This window comes from Palaemon carinicauda, chromosome 7, assembly GCF_036898095.1.
Source record: "Palaemon carinicauda isolate YSFRI2023 chromosome 7, ASM3689809v2, whole genome shotgun sequence".
NCBI lineage: Eukaryota > Metazoa > Arthropoda > Malacostraca > Decapoda > Palaemonidae > Palaemon > Palaemon carinicauda.
Window position 1 is genome coordinate 18784770 of NC_090731.1, and position 22439 is coordinate 18807208.

At 34.6% G+C, this 22439-nt stretch overlaps 1 protein-coding gene across 1 annotated transcript in view; it reads right to left on the reverse strand.

The window, feature by feature from the left end:
- The window catches only part of LOC137643506 (metabotropic glutamate receptor 6-like), a 52648-nt gene extending 30557 nt beyond the window's left edge, over positions 1-22091 (reverse strand). The window contains 4 exon segments of the mRNA XM_068376269.1: positions 4246-4390; positions 7118-7288; positions 11597-11751; positions 21321-22091. Coding sequence (XP_068232370.1) covers positions 4246-4390; positions 7118-7288; positions 11597-11751; positions 21321-21852 — 1003 coding nt within the window. The 5' untranslated portion in view covers positions 21853-22091.
- Between the last annotated feature and the right edge of the window lie 348 nt (positions 22092-22439).

A 22439-nucleotide genomic window follows, 5' to 3' on the forward strand; every position in this document is an offset into this window, starting at 1 on the left:
GAAAGTGGGTCTCGTCTCCAGCCCCCTCTTGGTTGGAGCCGAAGATGATGACACCTACAAATACAAACAAGATGAATTAGAATAAAAGTGGGTCTCGTCTCCAGCCACCTCTTGGTTGGAGCCGAAGATGATGACACCTACAAATACAAACAAGATGAATTAGAATAAAAGTGGGTCTCGTCTCCAGCCACCTCTTGGTCAGAGCCGAAGATGATGACACCTACAAATACAAACAAGATGAATTAGAATAAAAGTGGGTCTCGTCTCCAGCCACCTCTTGGTCAGAGCCGAAGATGATGAAACCTACAAATACAAACAAGATGAATTAGAATGAAAGTGGGTCTCGTCTCCAGCCCCCTCTTGGTTGGAGCCGAAGATGATGACACCTACAAATACAAACAAGATGAATTAGAATAAAAGTGGGTCTCGTCTCCAGCCCCCTCTTGGTTGGAGCCGAAGATGATGACACCTACAAATACAAACAAGATGAATTAGAATAAAAGTGGGTCTCGTCTCCAGCCCCCTCTTGGTTGGAGCCGAAGATGATGACACCTACAAATACAAACAAGATGAATTAGAATAAAAGGGGGTCTCGTCTCCAGCCCCCTCATGGTCAGAGCCGAAGATGATGACACCTACAAATACAAACAAGATGAATTAGAATAAAAGTGGGTCTCGTCTCCAGCCCCCTCTTGGTTGGAGCCGAAGATGATGACACCTACAAATACAAACAAGATGAATTAGAATAAAAGTGGGTCTCGTCTCCAGCCCCCTCTTGGTTGGAGCCGAAGATGATGACACCTACAAATACAAACAAGATGAATTAGAATAAAAGTGGGTCTCGTCTCCAGCCACCTCTTGGTCAGAGCCGAAGATGATGACACCTACAAATACAAACAAGATGAATTAGAATAAAAGTGGGTATCGTCTCCAGCCCCCTCTTGGTCAGAGCCGAAGATGATGACACCTACAAATACAAACAAGATGAATTAGAATAAAAGTGGGTCTCGTCTCCAGCCACCTCTTGGTTGGAGCCGAAGATGATGACACCTACAAATACAAACAAGATGAATTAGAATAAAAGTGGGTCTCGTCTCCAGCCACCTCTTGGTCAGAGCCGAAGATGATGACACCTACAAATACAAACAAGATGAATTAGAATAAAAGTGGGTCTCGTCTCCAGCCCCCTCTTGGTTGGAGCCGAAGATGATGACACCTACAAATACAAACAAGATGAATTAGAATAAAAGTGGGTCTCGTCTCCAGCCACCTCTTGGTCAGAGCCGAAGATGATGACACCTAAAAATACAAACAAGATGAATTAGAATAAAAGTGGGTCTCGTCTCCAGCCACCTCTTGGTCAGAGCCGAAGATGATGAAACCTACAAATACAAACAAGATGAATTAGAATGAAAGTGGGTCTCGTCTCCAGCCCCCTCTTGGTTGGAGCCGAAGATGATGACACCTACAAATACAAACAAGATGAATTAGAATAAAAGTGGGTCTCGTCTCCAGCCACCTCTTGGTCAGAGCCGAAGATGATGAAACCTACAAATACAAACAAGATGAATTAGAATGAAAGTGGGTCTCGTCTCCAGCCCCCTCTTGGTTGGAGCCGAAGATGATGACACCTACAAATACAAACAAGATGAATTAGAATAAAAGTGGGTCTCGTCTCCAGCCACCTCTTGGTTGGAGCCGAAGATGATGACACCTACAAATACAAACAAGATGAATTAGAATAAAAGTGGGTCTCGTCTCCAGCCACCTCTTGGTCAGAGCCGAAGATGATGACACCTACAAATACAAACAAGATGAATTAGAATAAAAGTGGGTCTCGTCTCCAGCCACCTCTTGGTCAGAGCCGAAGATGATGAAACCTACAAATACAAACAAGATGAATTAGAATAAAAGTGGGTCTCGTCTCCAGCCCCCTCTTGGTTGGAGCCGAAGATGATGACACCTACAAATACAAACAAGATGAATTAGAATAAAAGTGGGTCTCGTCTCCAGCCCCCTCTTGGTTGGAGCCGAAGATGATGACACCTACAAATACAAACAAGATGAATTAGAATAAAAGTGGGTCTCGTCTCCAGCCCCCTCTTGGTTGGAGCCGAAGATGATGACACCTACAAATACAAACAAGATGAATTAGAATAAAAGGGGGTCTCGTCTCCAGCCCCCTCATGGTCAGAGCCGAAGATGATGACACCTACAAATACAAACAAGATGAATTAGAATAAAAGTGGGTCTCGTCTCCAGCCCCCTCTTGGTTGGAGCCGAAGATGATGACACCTACAAATACAAACAAGATGAATTAGAATAAAAGTGGGTCTCGTCTCCAGCCCCCTCTTGGTTGGAGCCGAAGATGATGACACCTACAAATACAAACAAGATGAATTAGAATAAAAGTGGGTCTCGTCTCCAGCCACCTCTTGGTCAGAGCCGAAGATGATGACACCTACAAATACAAACAAGATGAATTAGAATAAAAGTGGGTCTCGTCTCCAGCCCCCTCTTGGTTGGAGCCGAAGATGATGACACCTACAAATACAAACAAGATGAATTAGAATAAAAGTGGGTCTCGTCTCCAGCCACCTCTTGGTCAGAGCCGAAGATGATGACACCTACAAATACAAACAAGATGAATTAGAATAAAAGTGGGTCTCGTCTCCAGCCACCTCTTGGTCAGAGCCGAAGATGATGACACCAACAAATACAAACAAGATGAATTAGAATAAAAGTGGGTCTCGTCTCCAGCCCCCTCTTGGTTGGAGCCGAAGATGATGACACCTACAAATACAAACAAGATGAATTAGAATAAAAGTGGGTCTCGTGTCCAGCCCCCTCTTGGTTGGAGCCGAAGATGATGACACCTACAAATACAAACAAGATGAATTAGAATAAAAGTGGGTCTCGTCTCCAGCCACCTCTTGGTCAGAGCCGAAGATGATGACACCTACAAATACAAGCTAGATTAGTTAGAATCCACGAAATATGTATAGATTAAATATGTTTGTAATTACCATTTCTTTTACTTACACTGTTAAAATTAATCGTAATTTTAATCGGAAATTCTCCGTAAAAATATACTGTTCTCAGCCTTGTTTCACTAAATACAGGCGACCGTAATTTTAACATACTTTGTTCTCATATTTTACGGATTGTTGACCATAATATCACCCATTTACGTCAATATATCCGATTTTAAAACGGTAAAACTCCTGGAATAAATGTGGCCAGGCATTTACCGTTTTTTAATGCAAAATTTTAACTGTGTATTTTATTCTAGTTTCGTTACTTAATTTCTTTTATTCTGCATTCGTAAATATTGTAGGCTACTTTATGAATCCTTGATTTGAATTTTGATAGTCAGCAGAGTCCAGGACCCACTTAAAATTAAGTGGGTCATGGCAGGGTCTTACTTTAAGTATTTTGATTTGATTTTGAGCATGCTAATGAAACATAGTTATTACTATAAGAATTTTACATAACTTTTGCATAATGTTTCTAATTAGTTTACTTCCATAAAGATAGATCTTTCCCTATAATGGTTTTTCATAGATAAATACAAAAGGAGTTTTTTCTACAATAATAACAAAATTAATTGATCTTTCTATGATATAAACAACCTATTATATTGTATCAATCTGTCTTATATCTCTTCCTTTGTTTTTTTTTTTTTTAAGTTTTTATAATTTATATATGAAAGCTTTAATTTAATGTTGGTACTGTTCTTAAAATATTTTATTTTGAAAGTTCATTACTTGTCTTGTAGTTTATTTCTTCCCTTGTTTCCTTTCCTCACTGGGCTATTTTTCCCCGTTGGAGCCCTTGGGGTTATAGTATCTTGCTTTTCTAAATATGGTTGTGGCTTAGCTTTTAACAATAATAATAATAATAATAATAATAATGATAATAATAATAATAAATAATAATAATAATAATAACAATAATAATAAACATAATAGTAAAAATTATAATAATAATAATAATAATAATAATTATTATAATTTTAATAATAATAATAATAATAATGATAATAATGATATTAATAACAAAAACAAAAACGATAATAATAATAATAGCAATAATAATAATAATAATAATAATAATAATAATAATAATATGCACTAATCAAGAATAACACATATAAAAGGAAAATAACATTATCTAGAAGAGAGACACAACAATGAAATTTACTGAATAATTTCTCAGATGAAATTTGACTCACTACAGTCTTACCTCTCGCTCTTTGTTTTTGCAAGAGCTTCTTAACTATGAGGTCATAGGCCACTTCCTCCGCCACTCCAGAATCCTTTACCAGCTTCTCCTTTACGGCGATACAGATGTCATTTATCGCTAGAAGTCCCTCTAGCTCTTCGAAGGCCTTTGATAGATAAGAGGAGATATAAAGGTTGAATGGAATTAAATAACTTGAATAGAAATAGAATGAGCATCTTGACTATCTCTCTCTCTCTCTCTCTCTCTCTCTCTCTCTCTCTCTCTCTCTCTCTCTCTCTCTCTCTCTCTCTCTCTCTCTTTATTTCCAATCTATCTCTCTGTATTTCTCGTCTGTTCCCCTTTATTTCCCGTTTATCTCCCTGCATTTCTCGTCTATTTCCCTGTATTTTCAATCTATCTCCCTGTATTTCCCATACTACTCTGTATTTCCCATATTTCTCTGTATTTCCATTCTATCTCCCTGTATTTCCCATTTATCTCCCTGTATTTCTCGTCTATCTCCCTGTATTTCCCATCTATCTCTCTGTATTTCCCATTTATCTCCCTATATTTCTCATTTATCTCCCTGTATTTCCCATCTATCTCCCTGTATTTCCCGTCTATTTCCCTGTATTTCCCGTTTATCTCCCTGTATTTCCCATCTATCTCCCTGTATTTCCCATATATCTCCCTGTATTTCCCATCTATCTCCCTGTATTTCCTATCTATCTCCCTGTATTTCTCATGTATCTCCCTGTATTTCCCATATATCTCTCTGTATTTCCCATCTATCTCCCTGTATTTCCCATCTATCTCCCTGTATTTCTCATGTATCTCCCTGTATTTCCCATCTATCTCCCTGTATTTCTCATGTATCTCCCTGTATTTCCCATCTATCTCCCTGTATTTCTCATGTATCTCCCTGTATTTCCCATATATCTCCCTGTATTTCCTATCTATCTCCCTGTATTTCTCATGTATCTCACTGTATTTCCCATATATCTTTCTGTATTTCCCATCTAACTCCCTGTATCTCCCATCTATCTCCCTATATTTCTCATGTATCTCCCTGTATTTCCCATATATCTCTCTGTATTTCCCATCTATCTCTCTGTATTTCCCATCTATCTCCCTGTATTTCTCATGTATCTCCCTGTATTTCCCATATATCTCTCTGTATTTCCCATCTATCTCCCTGTATTTCCCATCCATCTCCCTGTATTTCTCATGTATCTACCTGTATTTCCCATTTATCTCTCTGTATTTCCCATCCATCTCCCTGTATTTCTCATGTATCTCCCTGTATTTCCCATTTATCTCTCTGTATTTCCCATCCATCTCCCTGTATTTCTCATGTATCTCCCTGTATTTCCCATTTATCTCTCTGTATTTCCCATCTAACTCCCTGTATTTCCCATTTATCTCTCTGTATTTCCCATCTAACTCCCTGTATTTCTCATGTATCTCCCTGTATTTCCCATTTATCTCTCTGTATTTCCCATCTAACTCCCTGTATTTCCCATTTATCTCTCTGTATTTCCCATCTAACTCCCTGTATTTCTCATGTATCTCCCTGTATTTCCCATTTATCTCTCTGTATTTCCCATCCATCTCCCTGTATTTCTCATGTATCTCCCTATATTTCCCATTTATCTCTCTGTATTTCCCATCCATCTCCCTGTATTTCTCATGTATCTCCCTGTATTTCCCATTTACCTCTCTGTATTTCCCATCTAACTCCCTGTATTTCCCATTTATCTCTCTGTATTTCCCATCCATCTCCCTGTATTTCTCATGTATCTCCCTGTATTTCCCATTTATCTCTCTGTATTTCCCATCTAACTCTCTGTATTTCCCATTTACCTCTCTGTATTTCCCATCCATCTCCCTGTATTTCTCATGTATCTCCCTGTATTTCCCATTTATCTCTCAGTATTTCCCATCTAACTCCCTGTATTTCCCATTTATCTCTCTGTATTTCCCATCTAACTCCCTGTATTTCCCATTTATCTCTCTGTATTTCCCATCTAACTCCCTGTATTTCCCATTTATCTCTCTGTATTTCCCATCCATCTCCCTGTATTTCTCATGTATATCCTTGTATTTCCCATTTATCTCTCTGTATTTTCCATCTAACTCCCTGTATTTCCCATTTACCTCTCTGTATTTCCCATCCATCTCCTTGTATTTCTCATGTATCTCCCTGTATTTCCCATTTATCTCTCTGTATTTCCCATCTAACTCCCTGTATTTCCCATTTATCTCTCTGTATTTCCCATCTAACTCCCTGTATTTCCCATTTACCTCTCTGTATTTCCCATCTAACTCCCTGTATTTCTCATGTATCTCCCTGTATATCCCATTTATCTCTCTGTATTTCCCATCTAACTCCCTGTATTTCTCATGTATCTCCCTGTATTTCCCATTTATCTCTCTGTATTTCCCATCTAACTCCCTGTATTTCTTATGTATCTAGTAACAGCCGATTATTGAAGTAACACAAACATGGATGGTCACAAAAGTGAACTCAAGATATATAAGGCTAGTTGAGCATATCTCTCTCTCTCTCTCTCTCTCTTCTCTCTCTCTCTCTCTCTCTCTCTCTCTCTCTCTCTCTCTCTCTCTCTCTGTAATTCCCGTCTATCTTCCTGTATTTCCCGTCTATCTCCCTGTATTTCTCGTCTATTTCCCTTTATTTCTCGTCTATCTCCCCGTATTTCCCGTTTATCTCCTTATATTTTCCGTCTATCTCCCTGTATTCCTCGTCTATTTCCCTTTATTTCTCGACTATCTCCCCGTATTTTCCATTTATCTCACTATATTCCCCTTTATATTCCTGTATTTCTCATCTATCTCTCTGTATTCAAATAGGGGAAACTCGAGAACAACTCGCCTTTATTCCGTAGTTCGATTCTTCGTAAATGATGGATATGTAAGACCAGTTCAGCATCTTAACAATCTCCACCATGGCCTTGACTTGGTAGTGGTCGGAAGGGATGGTCCTCGAGAAGTATTCGAATCTCTGTTTGTTGCTCAGTTCGGGAGAGGTCGAGAAGAAGCTTACCTAGAAAAGGGGAATGTAATTGTCTTCTAATCATTTCCTTTTTATCTTTTATTATGGAATACACATTTACAATCTTACAGTTTATAACATACATACATCATAGTATTTTTACATAAATAATTTTTCATTTTACATATAGTGGATTTACAATTGAAATATTTACTATTCTACTATTTTACTATTTTACTGTTTTTAAATAAAAAAAATTCCTTTTTATCTTTTATTATGGAATACACATTTACAATCTTACAGTTTATAACATATATACATCATAGTGTTTTTAGATGAATAAATTTCATTTTACATATAGTGGATTTACAATTGAAATATTTACTATTATACTATTTTACTATGTTTTTGAATAAATATATCTAGTCGTGAATACTTTCTTAATAGAAGTTTTAAATCCTATTTTATTTACATTAAACGTATTTATCATGCTGCTTTTTATATATTTAAGTAATTGTCTTTCAATAATTCGTCCGGGATACACGTTAAAGATTTGCCTTAAAAGCAGTAAAATTCCTGGCGTTCACCGTTTTAAAAACGGATATATTATTATTATTATTATTATTATTATCATTATTATTATTATTATTATTATTATTATTATTATTATTATTATTATTATTATTAATATTATACTTGCTAAACTACAACCCTAGTTGGAAAAGCAGGATGCTATAAGCCCAGGGGCTCCAATAGGGAAAATAGCCCCTGTGAGGAAAGGAAATAAGGAAAAATAGAATATTCTTAGAACAGTAACAATAACATCAAAATAAATATTTCCTATATACACTATAAAAACTTTAACAAAATCAGAAGAGAAAAAAGTTGAAATAGTGTGCTCGAGTGTACCCTCAAGCAAGAGAACTCTTAACCCAAGACAGTGGAAGACCACGGTACAGAGGCTATTGAAGTAAATGATTAATATTACGGTCACCAAAACGTAAAAGATAATAACATAATAGGGTAAAAATTACGGTCGCCTGTATTTCACTGAAATACGGTTCAGAACAGTAGATTTTTACGGAACATTTCGGATTAAAATTGCTCAGTTCGGGAGAGGTTGAGAGGAGACTCACCTTCTAGAAGCTTATTTGAATATTTCGTTGGATTTTCATATGGATTTGAGAGATTCACTTTTACTCAGGAGGTTGAAGCAGGTTAATTATCCTACTCTATTATCTGAACATACACTGTTGAAAACCCCGTAATTTTAATCGGAAATTCTCAGTAACAATTCACCCATATTTCAATAAACATACAATGTTAAAAAACTATAATTTTAATCAGAAATTCTCTGTAAAAATATACTGTTCTCAGCCGCATTTCAGTAAAAATATACTGTAAAACAAATCGTAAATTTAATCAGAAATTCTCCGTAAAAATATATTGTTCTCAGCCGCATTTCAGTAAACATATATACTGTAAAACAAATCGCAATTTTAATCAGAAATTCTCCGTAAAAATATATTGTTCTCAGCCGCATTTCAGTAAACATATACTGTAAAAAAAATCGTAATTTTAATCAGAAATTCTCCGTAAAAATATATTGTTCTCAGCCGCATTTCAGTAAACATATACTGTAAAACAAATCGGAATTTTAATCTGAAATTCTCCGTAAAAATATACTGTTCTCAGCCGTATTTCAGTAAAATACAGGCGACCATAATTTTACTATAACTTGTTATCTTTTACGTGTTGTTGACCCTAATATCACTCTTTTACACCAATACTAAACCTAAACATGGGATAAGATTGAAAGAAATGGGAAATACAGAGGACTACATTGCGTCATGAAACTCAGCTATAGATTGTTTTGTTATAAATCTGAGGTTCTTTAGAATTCAGTAGAAGCAAAAAGCAGTTGTGGCCTGATTGGTAACGTCTCTGTCTGGTGTTTGCCAAATGGGGGTTCGAGTCCCGCTCAGACTCGCTAGTGCCATTAGTGTCTGCAACCTTACCATCCTTGTGAGGTAAGGTTGGGGGCTTGGGAGAGCCTATAGATCTATCTGCTGAGTCATCAGCAGACACTGCCTGGCCCTCCCTGGTTCTAGCTTGGATGGAGAGGAGGCTTGGGCGCTGATCATATAATATATGGTCAGTCTCTAGGGTACTGTCTTGAATGCTAGGGGAATGTCACTGTCCCTTGCCTCTGCCACTCATGAGCGACCTTTAAACCCTTGAAAAGGTGAAACTCAACAGTGAAGCTCGAATGCGTATTAGAGGGAGAGAGAACTGAGTCTTGAACCATTAATCACGATAATTGATTTAATTCTATTAAGAAGGGAGTAAAAATAGGAAGCACTTTTTACATGAGACCAAAGCTTCGTACATGGATGAACAGGGTCATCACATAGATGTAATGATTACAAAAGAACTTTAATGTTGTTACTATTCTTAAAACATTTTATTTTAATTGTTAATTAACTCATCTGTAGTTTATTCATTTCATTATTTCCTTTCCTTATTGGGCTATTTTCCCTGTTGGAGCCATTGGGCTTATAGCATCCGGCTTTCCTAATTATGGATGTAGCTCAGCGAGTAATAATAATAATAATAATAATAATAATAATGATAATAATAATAATAATAATAATAATAATCAGACAAAATACCTAATTCCTAACGATTGGATTAAGAAGTTTGAACGATGTTGTATTTCCTAGAACAGTTTGATATAAGATCAAAATGACGAGGGAAATAGCATTAGAAATAGAAATAGGATCCGAAAGGATTTAGGAATTGGATGTAAGAGTAGATAGAGAAATAGACGGAAACTTTGTTAACCAATGCTAGAAAAGTATCTTCAGGGTAAATCTGAAATAAAGGAAGCTTGGAAGAAATTATACAATATCATGGCTTAAAACCTAGAGAAGTGATATGGGAGACTGAACATGTATAGATTTAAAGGCAATGTAAAAAAATACGATAATAATGATAAAAAAAAGATAGTACCCAACAATAGGAAAAAAATTATGCACTTTGCAATAGGATGGTTTGAAACCTAGAGAACAGATATGGGAGACTGAACATTTATAGTTTTAAAGGCAAGGTAAGAAAACACGATAATAATGATTTAAAAAAAAAAATCGTACCCAATAATACTGTAGAAAAAAATTATGCACTTTGCAATAGGATGGTTTGAAACCAAGAGAACAGATATGGGAGATGAACATGTATAGTTTTAGAGCTAAGGCCTAAACACATGATAATAATGATTAAAAACAAAGTAACAGTAACCAATAATAAGAAAAAATCATGCACTTTGCAATAGGATGGTTTGAAACCATGAGAACAGATATGGGAGATGAACATGTATAGTTTTAGAGCTAAGGCCTAAACACATGATAATAATGATTAAAAACAAAGTAACAGTAACCAATAATAAGAAAAAATTATGCACTTTGCAATAGGATGGTTTGAAACCTAGAGAACAGATATGGGAGATGAACATGTATAGCTTTAGAGATAAGGCCTAAACACATGATAATAATGATTAGAAACAAAGTAACAGTAACCAATAATAAGAAAAAATTATGCACTTTGCAATAGGATGGTTTGAAATCATGAGAACAGATATGGGAGATGAACATGTATAGTTTTAGAGCTAAGGCCTAAACACATGATAATAATGATTAAAAACAAAGTAACAGTAACCAATAATAAGAAAAAATTATGCACTTTGCAATAGGATGGTTTGAAATCATGAGAACAGATATGGGAGATGAACATGTATAGTTTTAGAGCTAAGGCCTAAACACATGATAATAATGATTAAAAACAAAGTAACAGTAACCAATAATAAGAAAAAATTATGCACTTTGCAATAGGATGGTTTGAAACCTAGAGAACAGATATGGGAGATGAACATGTATAGCTTTAGAGATAAGGCCTAAACACATGATAATAATGATTAGAAACAAAGTAACAGTAACCAATAATAAGAAAAAATTATGCACTTTGCAATAGGATGGCTTGAAACCTAGAGAACAGATATGGGAGCATGAACACGTATAGTTTTAAAGTTAAGGCCGAAAATATAATAATGATAAAAAAGAAATTTATAGTAACCAATAATAAGAAAAAATTATGCAATTTGGAATAGGATAGTTTGAAACCTAGATAAAAGATATGGGAGAATGAACATGTATGTTTTAAAGCAAAAAAAAAAAAAAAAAAAAAAAAAAAAAGAACCAACAACAACAACAACAATAACATGCTAATAATGATACAAAAAGAAATAAGAAATTAATACTATCCAATAACAGGAATTACACAGAAAAGAATAATTCGAAAACCTACCTGCGGGATTTTGAAAAGTCTAAGAAGATTGGCAACCTGAATGGAAGTTACTGATGAGGCTGCCCCTACAACTCCAGATATGACTTTGTTCCACACCTCGGGAGATGAACCATCTTTGCACTTATATTCACCGTCGTCAATGTTGCTGATAGAACCTTAGAAAAAGAAGAGGAAATGATTAAGTAGATTGTATTTTTTTGTTTTTGTTTATAGACACATTTGATAATGAAGCTCTATAATCAATGGTCATGTATTTGAGCTGACTCTCCAATTATTTTCTGGTTGTCCAGGCAACCAGTTAACCAGTCAGCCAGTTGCTGGTGGTCCAGTTAACAAGTTAGCCTTTTGCTGGTGGTTCATTTAACCAGTTGCTGGTGGTTCATTTCACCAGTTGCTGGTGGTTCATTTAACCAGTTGCTGGTAGTCCAGTTAACCAGGTAATCAGTTAATTAGTCGCTGGTGGTTCAGTTAACCAGTTAGCCAGTTGCTGGTGGCCCAGTTAGCCTGTTAACCAGTTGCTGGTGGTCTAGTTAACAAGTTAGCCAGTTATTGGTGGCCCGGTTAGCCAGTTAACCCGTTGCTGGTGGTCCAGTTAACCAATTAACCAGTTGCTGGTTGCTGGTGGCCCAGTTGCTGGTGGCCCAGTTAGCCAGTTAACCCGTTGCTGGTAGTCCAGTTAACCAGTTAATCAGTTGCTGGTGGTTCAGTTAACCAGTTTACCAGTTGCTGGTGGTCCAGTTAACCAGTTAGCCAGTTGCTGGTGTTACAGTTAACCAGTTAAGCAGTTGCTGATGGTTCAGTTAACCAGTTAACCAGTTGCTGGTGGTCTAGTTAACCAGATAACCAGACTCTTGGCTAGTACAGTGGGACCGTGAGTTTAAGCTGGTTACTAGGGAGGCCACTGCTGCGGTTGGCACCACAGTGGCGGGGTGGGAGTTGGGCTTGCCTAGCTGACATTCTCGTGAGTATCTATTTCGATGAAACTGGAACTGGAAGCAGACACCTTTAACCATTACATAATTAAAATCTTCTTTTTAAGATTTAAAGATCAGTCGTGAATAGCACAGGCAAGAGACAGGGGTCTGCGCCAGAAACCACATGAACACATGGAATAAGATAGAATAGCGTGCCAGAGTGTACCCTCAAGCAAGAGAACTCTAATCCAGGACAGTTAAAATTTTCCCTCCTGAAAAGTGCCTTCAAGGTTCATTAGTCATTCTGCAACTTGATTCTAATGTGAGCTACTAATTCCTCGTCATTATTTAATTATACCTTTTATTTACAGTTAGTTTCAGTTTCCATCGAAATGAATTATAATAATCACTTTTCTGAATAACCATTTCTGTTCTTCCTACATGGACGTTAAGCTGCCACTATGAATTAAGACTGAAAATGTTTTGTTCTGAAAATATATCAATTAGCACCGTGATTGATTAACTTTCTATCGTGTCCTTTTTAGTTATTCCATATGGCTCTTTAATTACAAAACTTTTAACCAAGTGATGTGTATAAATCCCAATCAACTTCTTTGGTGTCTAAATGTTGAAAAAATATATCACTACCTTATTTCTCTCCCTCGGTTTTTTTTTTTTATTTTAAATCTTAATAGCTTAAATATGAAAGATCTAGTTTAATATTGTTACTGTTCTTAAAATATTTAATTTTGATTGTTTTTTACTCCTCTTGTAGTTTTTTATTCCCTTGTTTCCTTTCCTCACTAGGCTGCTTTTCCTTGTTGGAGCCCTTGGGCTTACAGAATCTTGCTTTTGCAACAAGGCTATAGCTTATATTGTGATAATAATAATAATAATAATAATAATAATAATAATAATAATAATAATAATAATAATAATAATGATATTCAATCCAGTTAATAAATCACTACTTATACCCATAAAGGAATAATAAAGTTTTATTCATAATTCTTTCAGTTACCTCCTTCATCTTTCAATATTCATCACTTAATCTAACACGCATAAATGAGTCACGTAATTATAATTCCGTTAGCTGTATAATACCTTTCTGTTTTGAAGTATAATTAGAATCATGCTTAATCAGATGCTGTATTAATAGTAAAAATTTCTTTGACTAAACATTCTTTTGAAATATTACATACGTTTGGGAATCTAATATGGCTATGACATACGTCCAGCTTTTGATCTATTTATTTATATATTTAGGTGGATAAAAATAATTGCTCTTTAAAACATTGTTTAAATACTTCATAAATATTGCATTGTCCTTTCATTCTTTCTACTTCAAGGGCTATTTCAATATTTTTAATTTTCCCTGCTCTTCTGGTCATTGATCTTTTTATTTATATATTTAGGTGGGTAAAAAGAATTGCTATTCAAAATACTGTTTGAATACTTCATAAATAATGCATTGTCCTTTCAGTCTTTCTACTTCAAGGGCTTTTTCAATATTTTTAATTTTCCCTGCTCTTCTGGTCATTGATCTTTTTATTTATATATTTAGGTGGGTAAAAAGAATTGCTATTCAAAATACTGTTTGAATACTTCATAAATAATGCACTGTCCTTTCAGTCTTTCTACTTCAAGGGCTTTTTCAATATTTTTAATTTTCCCTGCTCTTCTGGTCATTGATCTTTTTATTTATATATTTAGGTGGGTAAAAAGAATTGCTATTCAAAATACTGTTTGAATACTTCATAAATAATGCATTGTCCTTTCAGTCTTTCTACTTCAAGGGCTTTTTCAATATTTTTAATTTTCCCTGCTCTTCTGGTCATTGATCTTTTTATTTATATATTTAGGTGGGTAAAAAGAATTGCTATTCAAAATACTGTTTGAATACTTCATAAATAATGCATTGTCCTTTCAGTCTTTCTACTTCAAGGGCTTTTTCAATATTTTTCATTTTCCCTGCTCTTCTGGTCATTGATCTTTTTATTCATATATTTAGGTGGGTAAAAAGAATTGCTATTCAAAATACTGTTTGAATACTTCATAAATAATGCATTGTCATTTCAGTCTTTCTACTTCAAGGGCTTTTTCAATATTTTTCATTTTCCCTGCTCTTCTGGTCATTGATCTTTTTATTCATATATTTAGGTGGGTAAAAAGAATTGCTCTTCAAAATACTGTTTGAATACTTCATAAATAATGCATTGTCCTTTCAGTCTTTCTACTTCAAGGGCTTTTTCAATATTTTTCATTTTCCCTGCTCGTCTGGTCACTGATCTTTTTATTTATATATTTAGGTGGGTAAAAAGAATTGCTCTTCAAAATACTGTTTGAATACTTCATAATATTCCATAATCCTTTCAGTTTTTCTACTTCCAGGGCTATTTCAATATTTTTAATTTTCCCTGCTCGTCTGGCCATTAATCTTTTCATTTACATATTTAGGTGGATGAAAAGAATTGCTATTCAAAATACTGTTTGAATACTTCATAAATAATGCATTGTCCTTTCAGTCTTTCTACTTCAAGGGCTTTTTCAATATTTTTCATTTTCCCTGCTCGTCTGGTCACTGATCTTTTTATTTATATATTTAGGTGGGTAAAAAGAATTGCTCTTCAAAATACTGTTTGAATACTTCATAATATTCCATAATCCTTTCAGTTTTTCTACTTCCAGGGCTATTTCAATATTTTTAATTTTCCCTGCTCGTCTGGCCATTAATCTTTTCATTTACATATTTAGGTGGATGAAAAGAATTGCTATTCAAAATACTGTTTGAATACTTCATAAATAATGCATTGTCCTTTCAGTCTTTCTACTTCAAGGGCTTTTTCAATATTTTTCATTTTCCCTGCTCGTCTGGTCACTGATCTTTTTATTTATATATTTAGGTGGGTAAAAAGAATTGCTCTTCAAAATACTGTTTGAATACTTCATAATATTCCATAATCCTTTCAGTTTTTCTACTTCCAGGGCTATTTCAATATTTTTAATTTTCCCTGCTCGTCTGGCCATTAATCTTTTCATTTACATATTTAGGTGGATGAAAAGAATTGCTATTCAAAATACTGTTTGAATACTTCATAAATAATGCATTGTCCTTTCAGTCTTTCTACTTCAAGGGCTTTTTCAATATTTTTCATTTTCCCTGCTCGTCTGGTCACTGATCTTTTTATTTATATATTTAGGTGGGTAAAAAGAATTGCTCTTCAAAATACTGTTTGAATACTTCATAATATTCCATAATCCTTTCAGTTTTTCTACTTCCAGGGCTATTTCAATATTTTTAATTTTCCCTGCTCGTCTGGCCATTAATCTTTTCATTTACATATTTAGGTGGATGAAAAGAATTGCTATTCAAAATACTGTTTGAATACTTCATAAATAATGCATTGTCCTTTCAGTCTTTCTACTTCAAGGGCTTTTTCAATATTTTTCATTTTCCCTGCTCGTCTGGTCACTGATCTTTTTATTTATATATTTAGGTGGGTAAAAAGAATTGCTCTTCAAAATACTGTTTGAATACTTCATAATATTCCATAATCCTTTCAGTTTTTCTACTTCCAGGGCTATTTCAATATTTTTAATTTTCCCTGCTCGTCTGGCCATTAATCTTTTCATTTACATATTTAGGTGGATGAAAAGAATTGCTATTCAAAATACTGTTTGAATACTTCATAAATAATGCATTGTCCTTTCAGTCTTTCTACTTCAAGGGCTTTTTCAATATTTTTCATTTTCCCTGCTCGTCTGGTCACTGATCTTTTTATTTATATATTTAGGTGGGTAAAAAGAATTGCTCTTCAAAATACTGTTTGAATACTTCATAATATTCCATAATCCTTTCAGTTTTTCTACTTCCAGGGCTATTTCAATATTTTTAATTTTCCCTGCTCGTCTGGCCATTAATCTTTTCATTTACATATTTAGGTGGATGAAAAGAATTGCTATTCAAAATACTGTTTGAATACTTCATAAATAATGCATTGTCCTTTCAGTCTTTCTACTTCAAGGGCTTTTTCAATATTTTTCATTTTCCCTGCTCGTCTGGTCACTGATCTTTTTATTTATATATTTAGGTGGGTAAAAAGAATTGCTCTTCAAAATACTGTTTGAATACTTCATAATATTCCATAATCCTTTCAGTTTTTCTACTTCCAGGGCTATTTCAATATTTTTAATTTTCCCTGCTCGTCTGGCCATTAATCTTTTCATTTACATATTTAGGTGGATGAAAAGAATTGCTATTCAAAATACTGTTTGAATACTTCATAAATAATGCATTGTCCTTTCAGTCTTTCTACTTCAAGGGCTTTTTCAATATTTTTCATTTTCCCTGCTCGTCTGGTCACTGATCTTTTTATTTATATATTTAGGTGGGTAAAAAGAATTGCTCTTCAAAATACTGTTTGAATACTTCATAATATTCCATAATCCTTTCAGTTTTTCTACTTCCAGGGCTATTTCAATATTTTTAATTTTCCCTGCTCGTCTGGCCATTAATCTTTTCATTTACATATTTAGGTGGATGAAAAGAATTACTCTTTAAAATATTGTTTACATACTACATAAATATTGCATTGACTTATAGACTTTCTTTTTCAAGGACTATTTCAATATATTTCATTTTCCCTGCTCGCCTTGCCATTAATCTTTTTATTATATATTTAGGTGGATGAACAAGATTGCAATCTAAAATACTGTTTGAATAATTTATAAATATTGCACTGGATTATAGTCTTTCTACTTCAAGGGCTATTTTGAATATTTTTAATTTTCCCTGCTCGTCTGGCCATCGATCTTTTTATTTATATATCTAGGTGTATGAACAAAATTGCTCTCTAAAATACTGCATGAATACTTCATAAATATTGCATTGTCCTTTCAGTCTTTCTACTTCAAGGGCTGTTTCAATATTTTTCATTTTCCCGGCATTGAAAGTTTGCTACTGCTCTTCAAACAGCTCTTTTCAGTATACTAATCACAGAATCCAATTTCAAGGAGTAGAAATTAAACTTGACTAAACTCATGTCCATCTATAATCTTGGGTATATTGACTACACTGTTAAAAAAAACGTCATTTTAATTGGAAATTCTCCGTAAAAATATACTGTTCTCAGCCGTATTTCAGTAAAATTCAGGGGACCGTAATTTTACACTACTTTATTATTATTTTTTATGGGTTGGTAACCGTTATATCACCCCTTAATGTCAATATATCCGTTTTTAAAATGGTGATCATCCTGGAATAAATATTGCCAGGTATTTACCGTTTTTTTTTTTTTTACGGCAAAAGTGTAAAAACGAATTTCAAAGTTATACAATAGTTGATATATTAACATTAACCTTTCTTTTAGATCAGCGACTAAATTCTACATCAAATGCATTGTATTATTGATAAAAGAAAACCTGCCTTAAAAGTTTTCCATTTATTTATTTTTATATTTTTAACACTCACTTTCGAAACCTTCTGTAAATTTGTTAGTATTTTTCAAAATTTAAAAAGATAACTATTATTATTTAAAAACGAATAAAGAATTTACTGAAAGCAAGTATTTTATGGATGAAACATAAAGGATCAAACGTTTTTGGAAATCCTTATAAAAATATTCATACCCTCCCAATATCACGAAAGATTTATAAGAAATGAAGCTTTTAAAGCGAGAGAGAGAGAGAGAGAGAGAGAGAGAGAGAGAGAGAGAGAGAGAGAGAGAGAGAGAGAGAGAGAGAGAGAGAGAGAGTCTGGAACGGTGGGCTTGCCATCTGGACGCAGTAGATAAAGGCAGGAAGAGAGAGAGGTGGAAAAGACCGGACTTTTGGTCGAAAAGGAAATAAAGGAGATTTTAAAGTCATTTTATAAACTCTTCTGAAGAATGTAAAATATTAGAAATTTAAATGAAATATCTACTTCAGTTACCCATTGCTCACCCCCCCCCCCCCTACAAAAAAGTCTGGGCACCAATCAACAACATATTTTATTTGATTATGGAAATAAAGTCAAATTTAAAATCATTTTATAAAGTATACTTTTCTGAAGAATATAAAATGTTCTCATTTCAATTAACTATTTACTTTAGTTACCCATTGCTCACGTACCCCCCCCCCCCTCTTACAAAAAAGTCTTGCCACCAACCAACCAACATATTTTATTTGATTATGGAAATAAAGTCAAATTTAAAGTCATTTTATAAACTCTTCTGAAGAATGTAAAATATTCCCATTTAAATGTAATATCTACTTCAGTTACCCATTGCTCAGCCACCCCCCCCCCACACAAAAATGTCTGGTTACGAACCACCAACCAACAACATATTTTATTCTGATTATGATCAAATATGATACTGAAATGAAAAAAATTCTAGCGAACATTGTTCATTAGATAAAATATTGGAAGAAGAAAAATTGAGTTCTTAATAGCATATATATATATGCATATATATGTATGTGTATATGTATACATATATATATATATATATATATATATATATATATAATTATATTTATATATATATATATATATATATATACATATATATATACATATATATTTATATATATATATGTATGTATATATATGTATATATATATATATATATATATATATATATGTATATATATATAAATTATATCAAATTGAAGTCTAGATTTAAAATATGAATGGAATAAAGAATTTAATATATCATAAATTAACATATCATTATAATTCTTTGAGAATTTTATACTGCTGTATTGTATATCAAAGGATATTCAGTATCTTATATGCCTGAAAATAAAAGCTGCTGTATCATAATCATTTGAAATGAACCTTAAAATAAGAAAATCTATTTTTTATTTTCTTCTTCATTAAGATATAAAATATCTAGAAAGTTTGGACTATAAGATATGGGCAAATTATACCAATACAGTTTTATCATTCATCATCATGGATAGTAAACAAAATTATTCATTTTTCATTTTCGATAAATATCTGTATTAGGGAATAATCGAATACCCTCCGGTAATTGCTATTCACGTTTACCCTTCTAGAATATAAATGAGTATTTCTATAAAAGGCTGAGAGAAAAAAATGAAATAAAAAAAAAAACAGTTTATTCAGGAAAGTCAAATAGTGGAGGAAGGAAGGCTGAAGGGACACTATCTGATGATCCCCATTTTATCAAATACAATGAGGGAAGAGGTGACCTGGCTTGTGTGATGGACCCTAGAGAGAGAGAGAGAGAGAGAGAGAGAGAGAGAGAGAGAGAGAGAGAGAGAGAGAGAGAGAGGTGACCTGTGTTGTGTGATGGAGCCTTGAGAGAGAGAGAGAGAGAGAGAGAGAGAGAGACCTGGCTTGTGTGATGGACCCTAGAGAGAGAGAGAGAGAGGAGAGAGAGAGAGAGAGGAGAGAGAGAGAGAGAGAGGTGACCTGTGTTGTGTGATGGAGCCTTGAGAGAGAGAGAGAGAGAGAGAGAGAGAGAGAGAGAGAGAGAGAGAGACCTGGCTTGTGTGATGGACCCTAGAGAGAGAGAGAGAGAGAGAGAGAGAGAGAGAGAGAGAGAGAGAGAGAGGTGACCTGTGTTGTGTGATGGAGCCTTGCGAGAGAGAGAGAGAGAGAGAGAGAGAGAGACCTGGCTTGTGTGATGGACCCTAGAGAGAGAGAGAGAGAGAGAGAGAGAGAGAGAGAGAGAGAGGGAGAGAGAGAGAAACCTGGCTTGTGTTATGGAGAGAGAGAGAGAGAGAGAGAGAGAGAGAGAGAGAGAGACTTGGCTTGTGTTATGGAGAGAGAGAGAGAGAGAAGAGAGAGAGAGAGAGAGAGAGAGAGAGAGAGAAGAGGTGACCTAGCTTGTGTGATAGAGCAGAGAGAGAGAGAGAGAGAGAGAGAGAGAGAGAGAGAGAGAGAGATTTCATTTACCATTTTTATACTTATTTCAATAATGGTTACATTCCCTTTCACAAGAATTTCAATTTCTTATTTTTCTAGAGAGAGAGAGAGAGAGAGAGAGAGAGAGAGAGAGAGAGAGAGAGAGAGAGAAAGGTGACCTGTCTTGTGTGATGGAGCCTTGAGAGAGAGAGAGAGAGAGAGAGAGAGGAGAGAGAGAGAGAGAGAGAGAGAGACAGGTATAGCATTAATGAGGAGACACAAAATGATTGATAGTGCACTCTGGAATTTATATGAGGGAACCACAGACGGCTGGTGTAAAAATCATATCGATCCTTCTAAATAATTTAGAAATTCCTGCACAATCAAATAATACGATGTAAAATGATTATACCTTTTCATAACATTTAAATAAAGGAAAACTATGAAATACATAGTCAAACTAAAGGAGCTGTTATCATCAATTAATTTTTTTACACCTTACAAAATAATTTCTGGAATAATTCTTAGATTTTACATTAAACATTATAGAATAACAAGGTTTCCAACAAAAGAAAATCATGTCTTCATCATATTTCATATATGACTTCTATTAGCTAGAATAAGATAAAGATATCTTTTGGAATAATTCTTAGATTGTGCATTAAATATTCTAAAATCAATATGTCCTATACACCCAGTTTCAACAAAAGAAAACCTTGTTTGACTTTATCATATTTCATAAATGCATTTTATTAGCTAGAATTTTCTGCAAAATCGTAATTCTTTATACCGTAAAAATAGTTTTTGGAATAATTCTTTGATTGTGCATTAAACACTATAAAATCAAAATGTCCTATACACCCGATTTCTAACAAAATAGTAGGGAAACTTGTGTCTGCGGATCATATTTCATAAATGCATTTTATTAACTAGACTTTTCGTAAAGAGGCAAACTCACCCTTGACGAAATCCACAGCCTGTTCGAGGCCATATGTGTCCTTATCACAATCGTCGAGTATATGAGCTCCAATCTTGACTCCTGGAATGAAGTCCTCCTCCTTGTTGATAAAATCCAGGGTATAGAGCATGGCTTCAAGGGCCTGTACTCCCCCCTGGGGCATGATGTGACCACACACCTCCTCGTTCCCCCTCTCGTGCACCATCATGAGGGCCCCCAGCAGGATGTCCCCCTCCACTACCACCACTTTCTTGGGAAGACGAGTTCGATTCGCCACGTAGGGATCTCTGCTCTCCAGGGGCATAGTTCTAAGAGGGTTGTTCACTTGCCGCTTTGCTTGGCTGTTAGTCACATTGTGCCCTACGTCATAAGCAGGATACCTTAAGGACGCTTCGATATCAAGATGGAAGGAGGGTATAGGATTGGCAGTAGCAGGAGTTGGGTCAGGTTGAAGTGCTCGGAAGGAAGAGGTCACAACACGGAGGACAGAAGCAGCTAGAAGGAAGCATTGCAGGAGAGCACCTATGAGCATGGTACGACGACTGTATCCCTCGAAGGGGGTGGGAGATAAAATTCAGGTGTCACTCAAAAGAGAGTGACGTGTAGTTTTCACATGAATATTATTTTCACTTCAAGTCATTGCTATTTACTTTTTATTGGATGAATAATTTCAATAAATCAATTCACTGTATGAGATTGATAACATATCAATGCCGAGAAAGAATCATAGAGGCGTCGTATACTATCTAGGCTTACATAAGTACTTTTATAGTTTATATATCAAATATCTGTTTTAATATTGTTAATGTTTTTGAAATTTTCATTTTAATTTTCATAACATCTTATATCGTTTATTTATTTCCTTATTTCCTTTCCCCACTGGGTTATTTTTCCCTGTTGGAGCCCTTGGGCTTATAGCATCTTGATTTTCCAATTAGGGTTGTAGCTTAGCTAGTAAAAATAATGATATTAATAATAATATTAATAATAATAATTCGTGGTTATGTTTTCCTACATTTTCACATTTTCAATATCCATGTTGATACCAGTCACCCCCGCCCCGGTGTGTTTTTCCTGCAACGAAAAAAAGAGAAGACTATTAGCAAAAGAAAACATTAA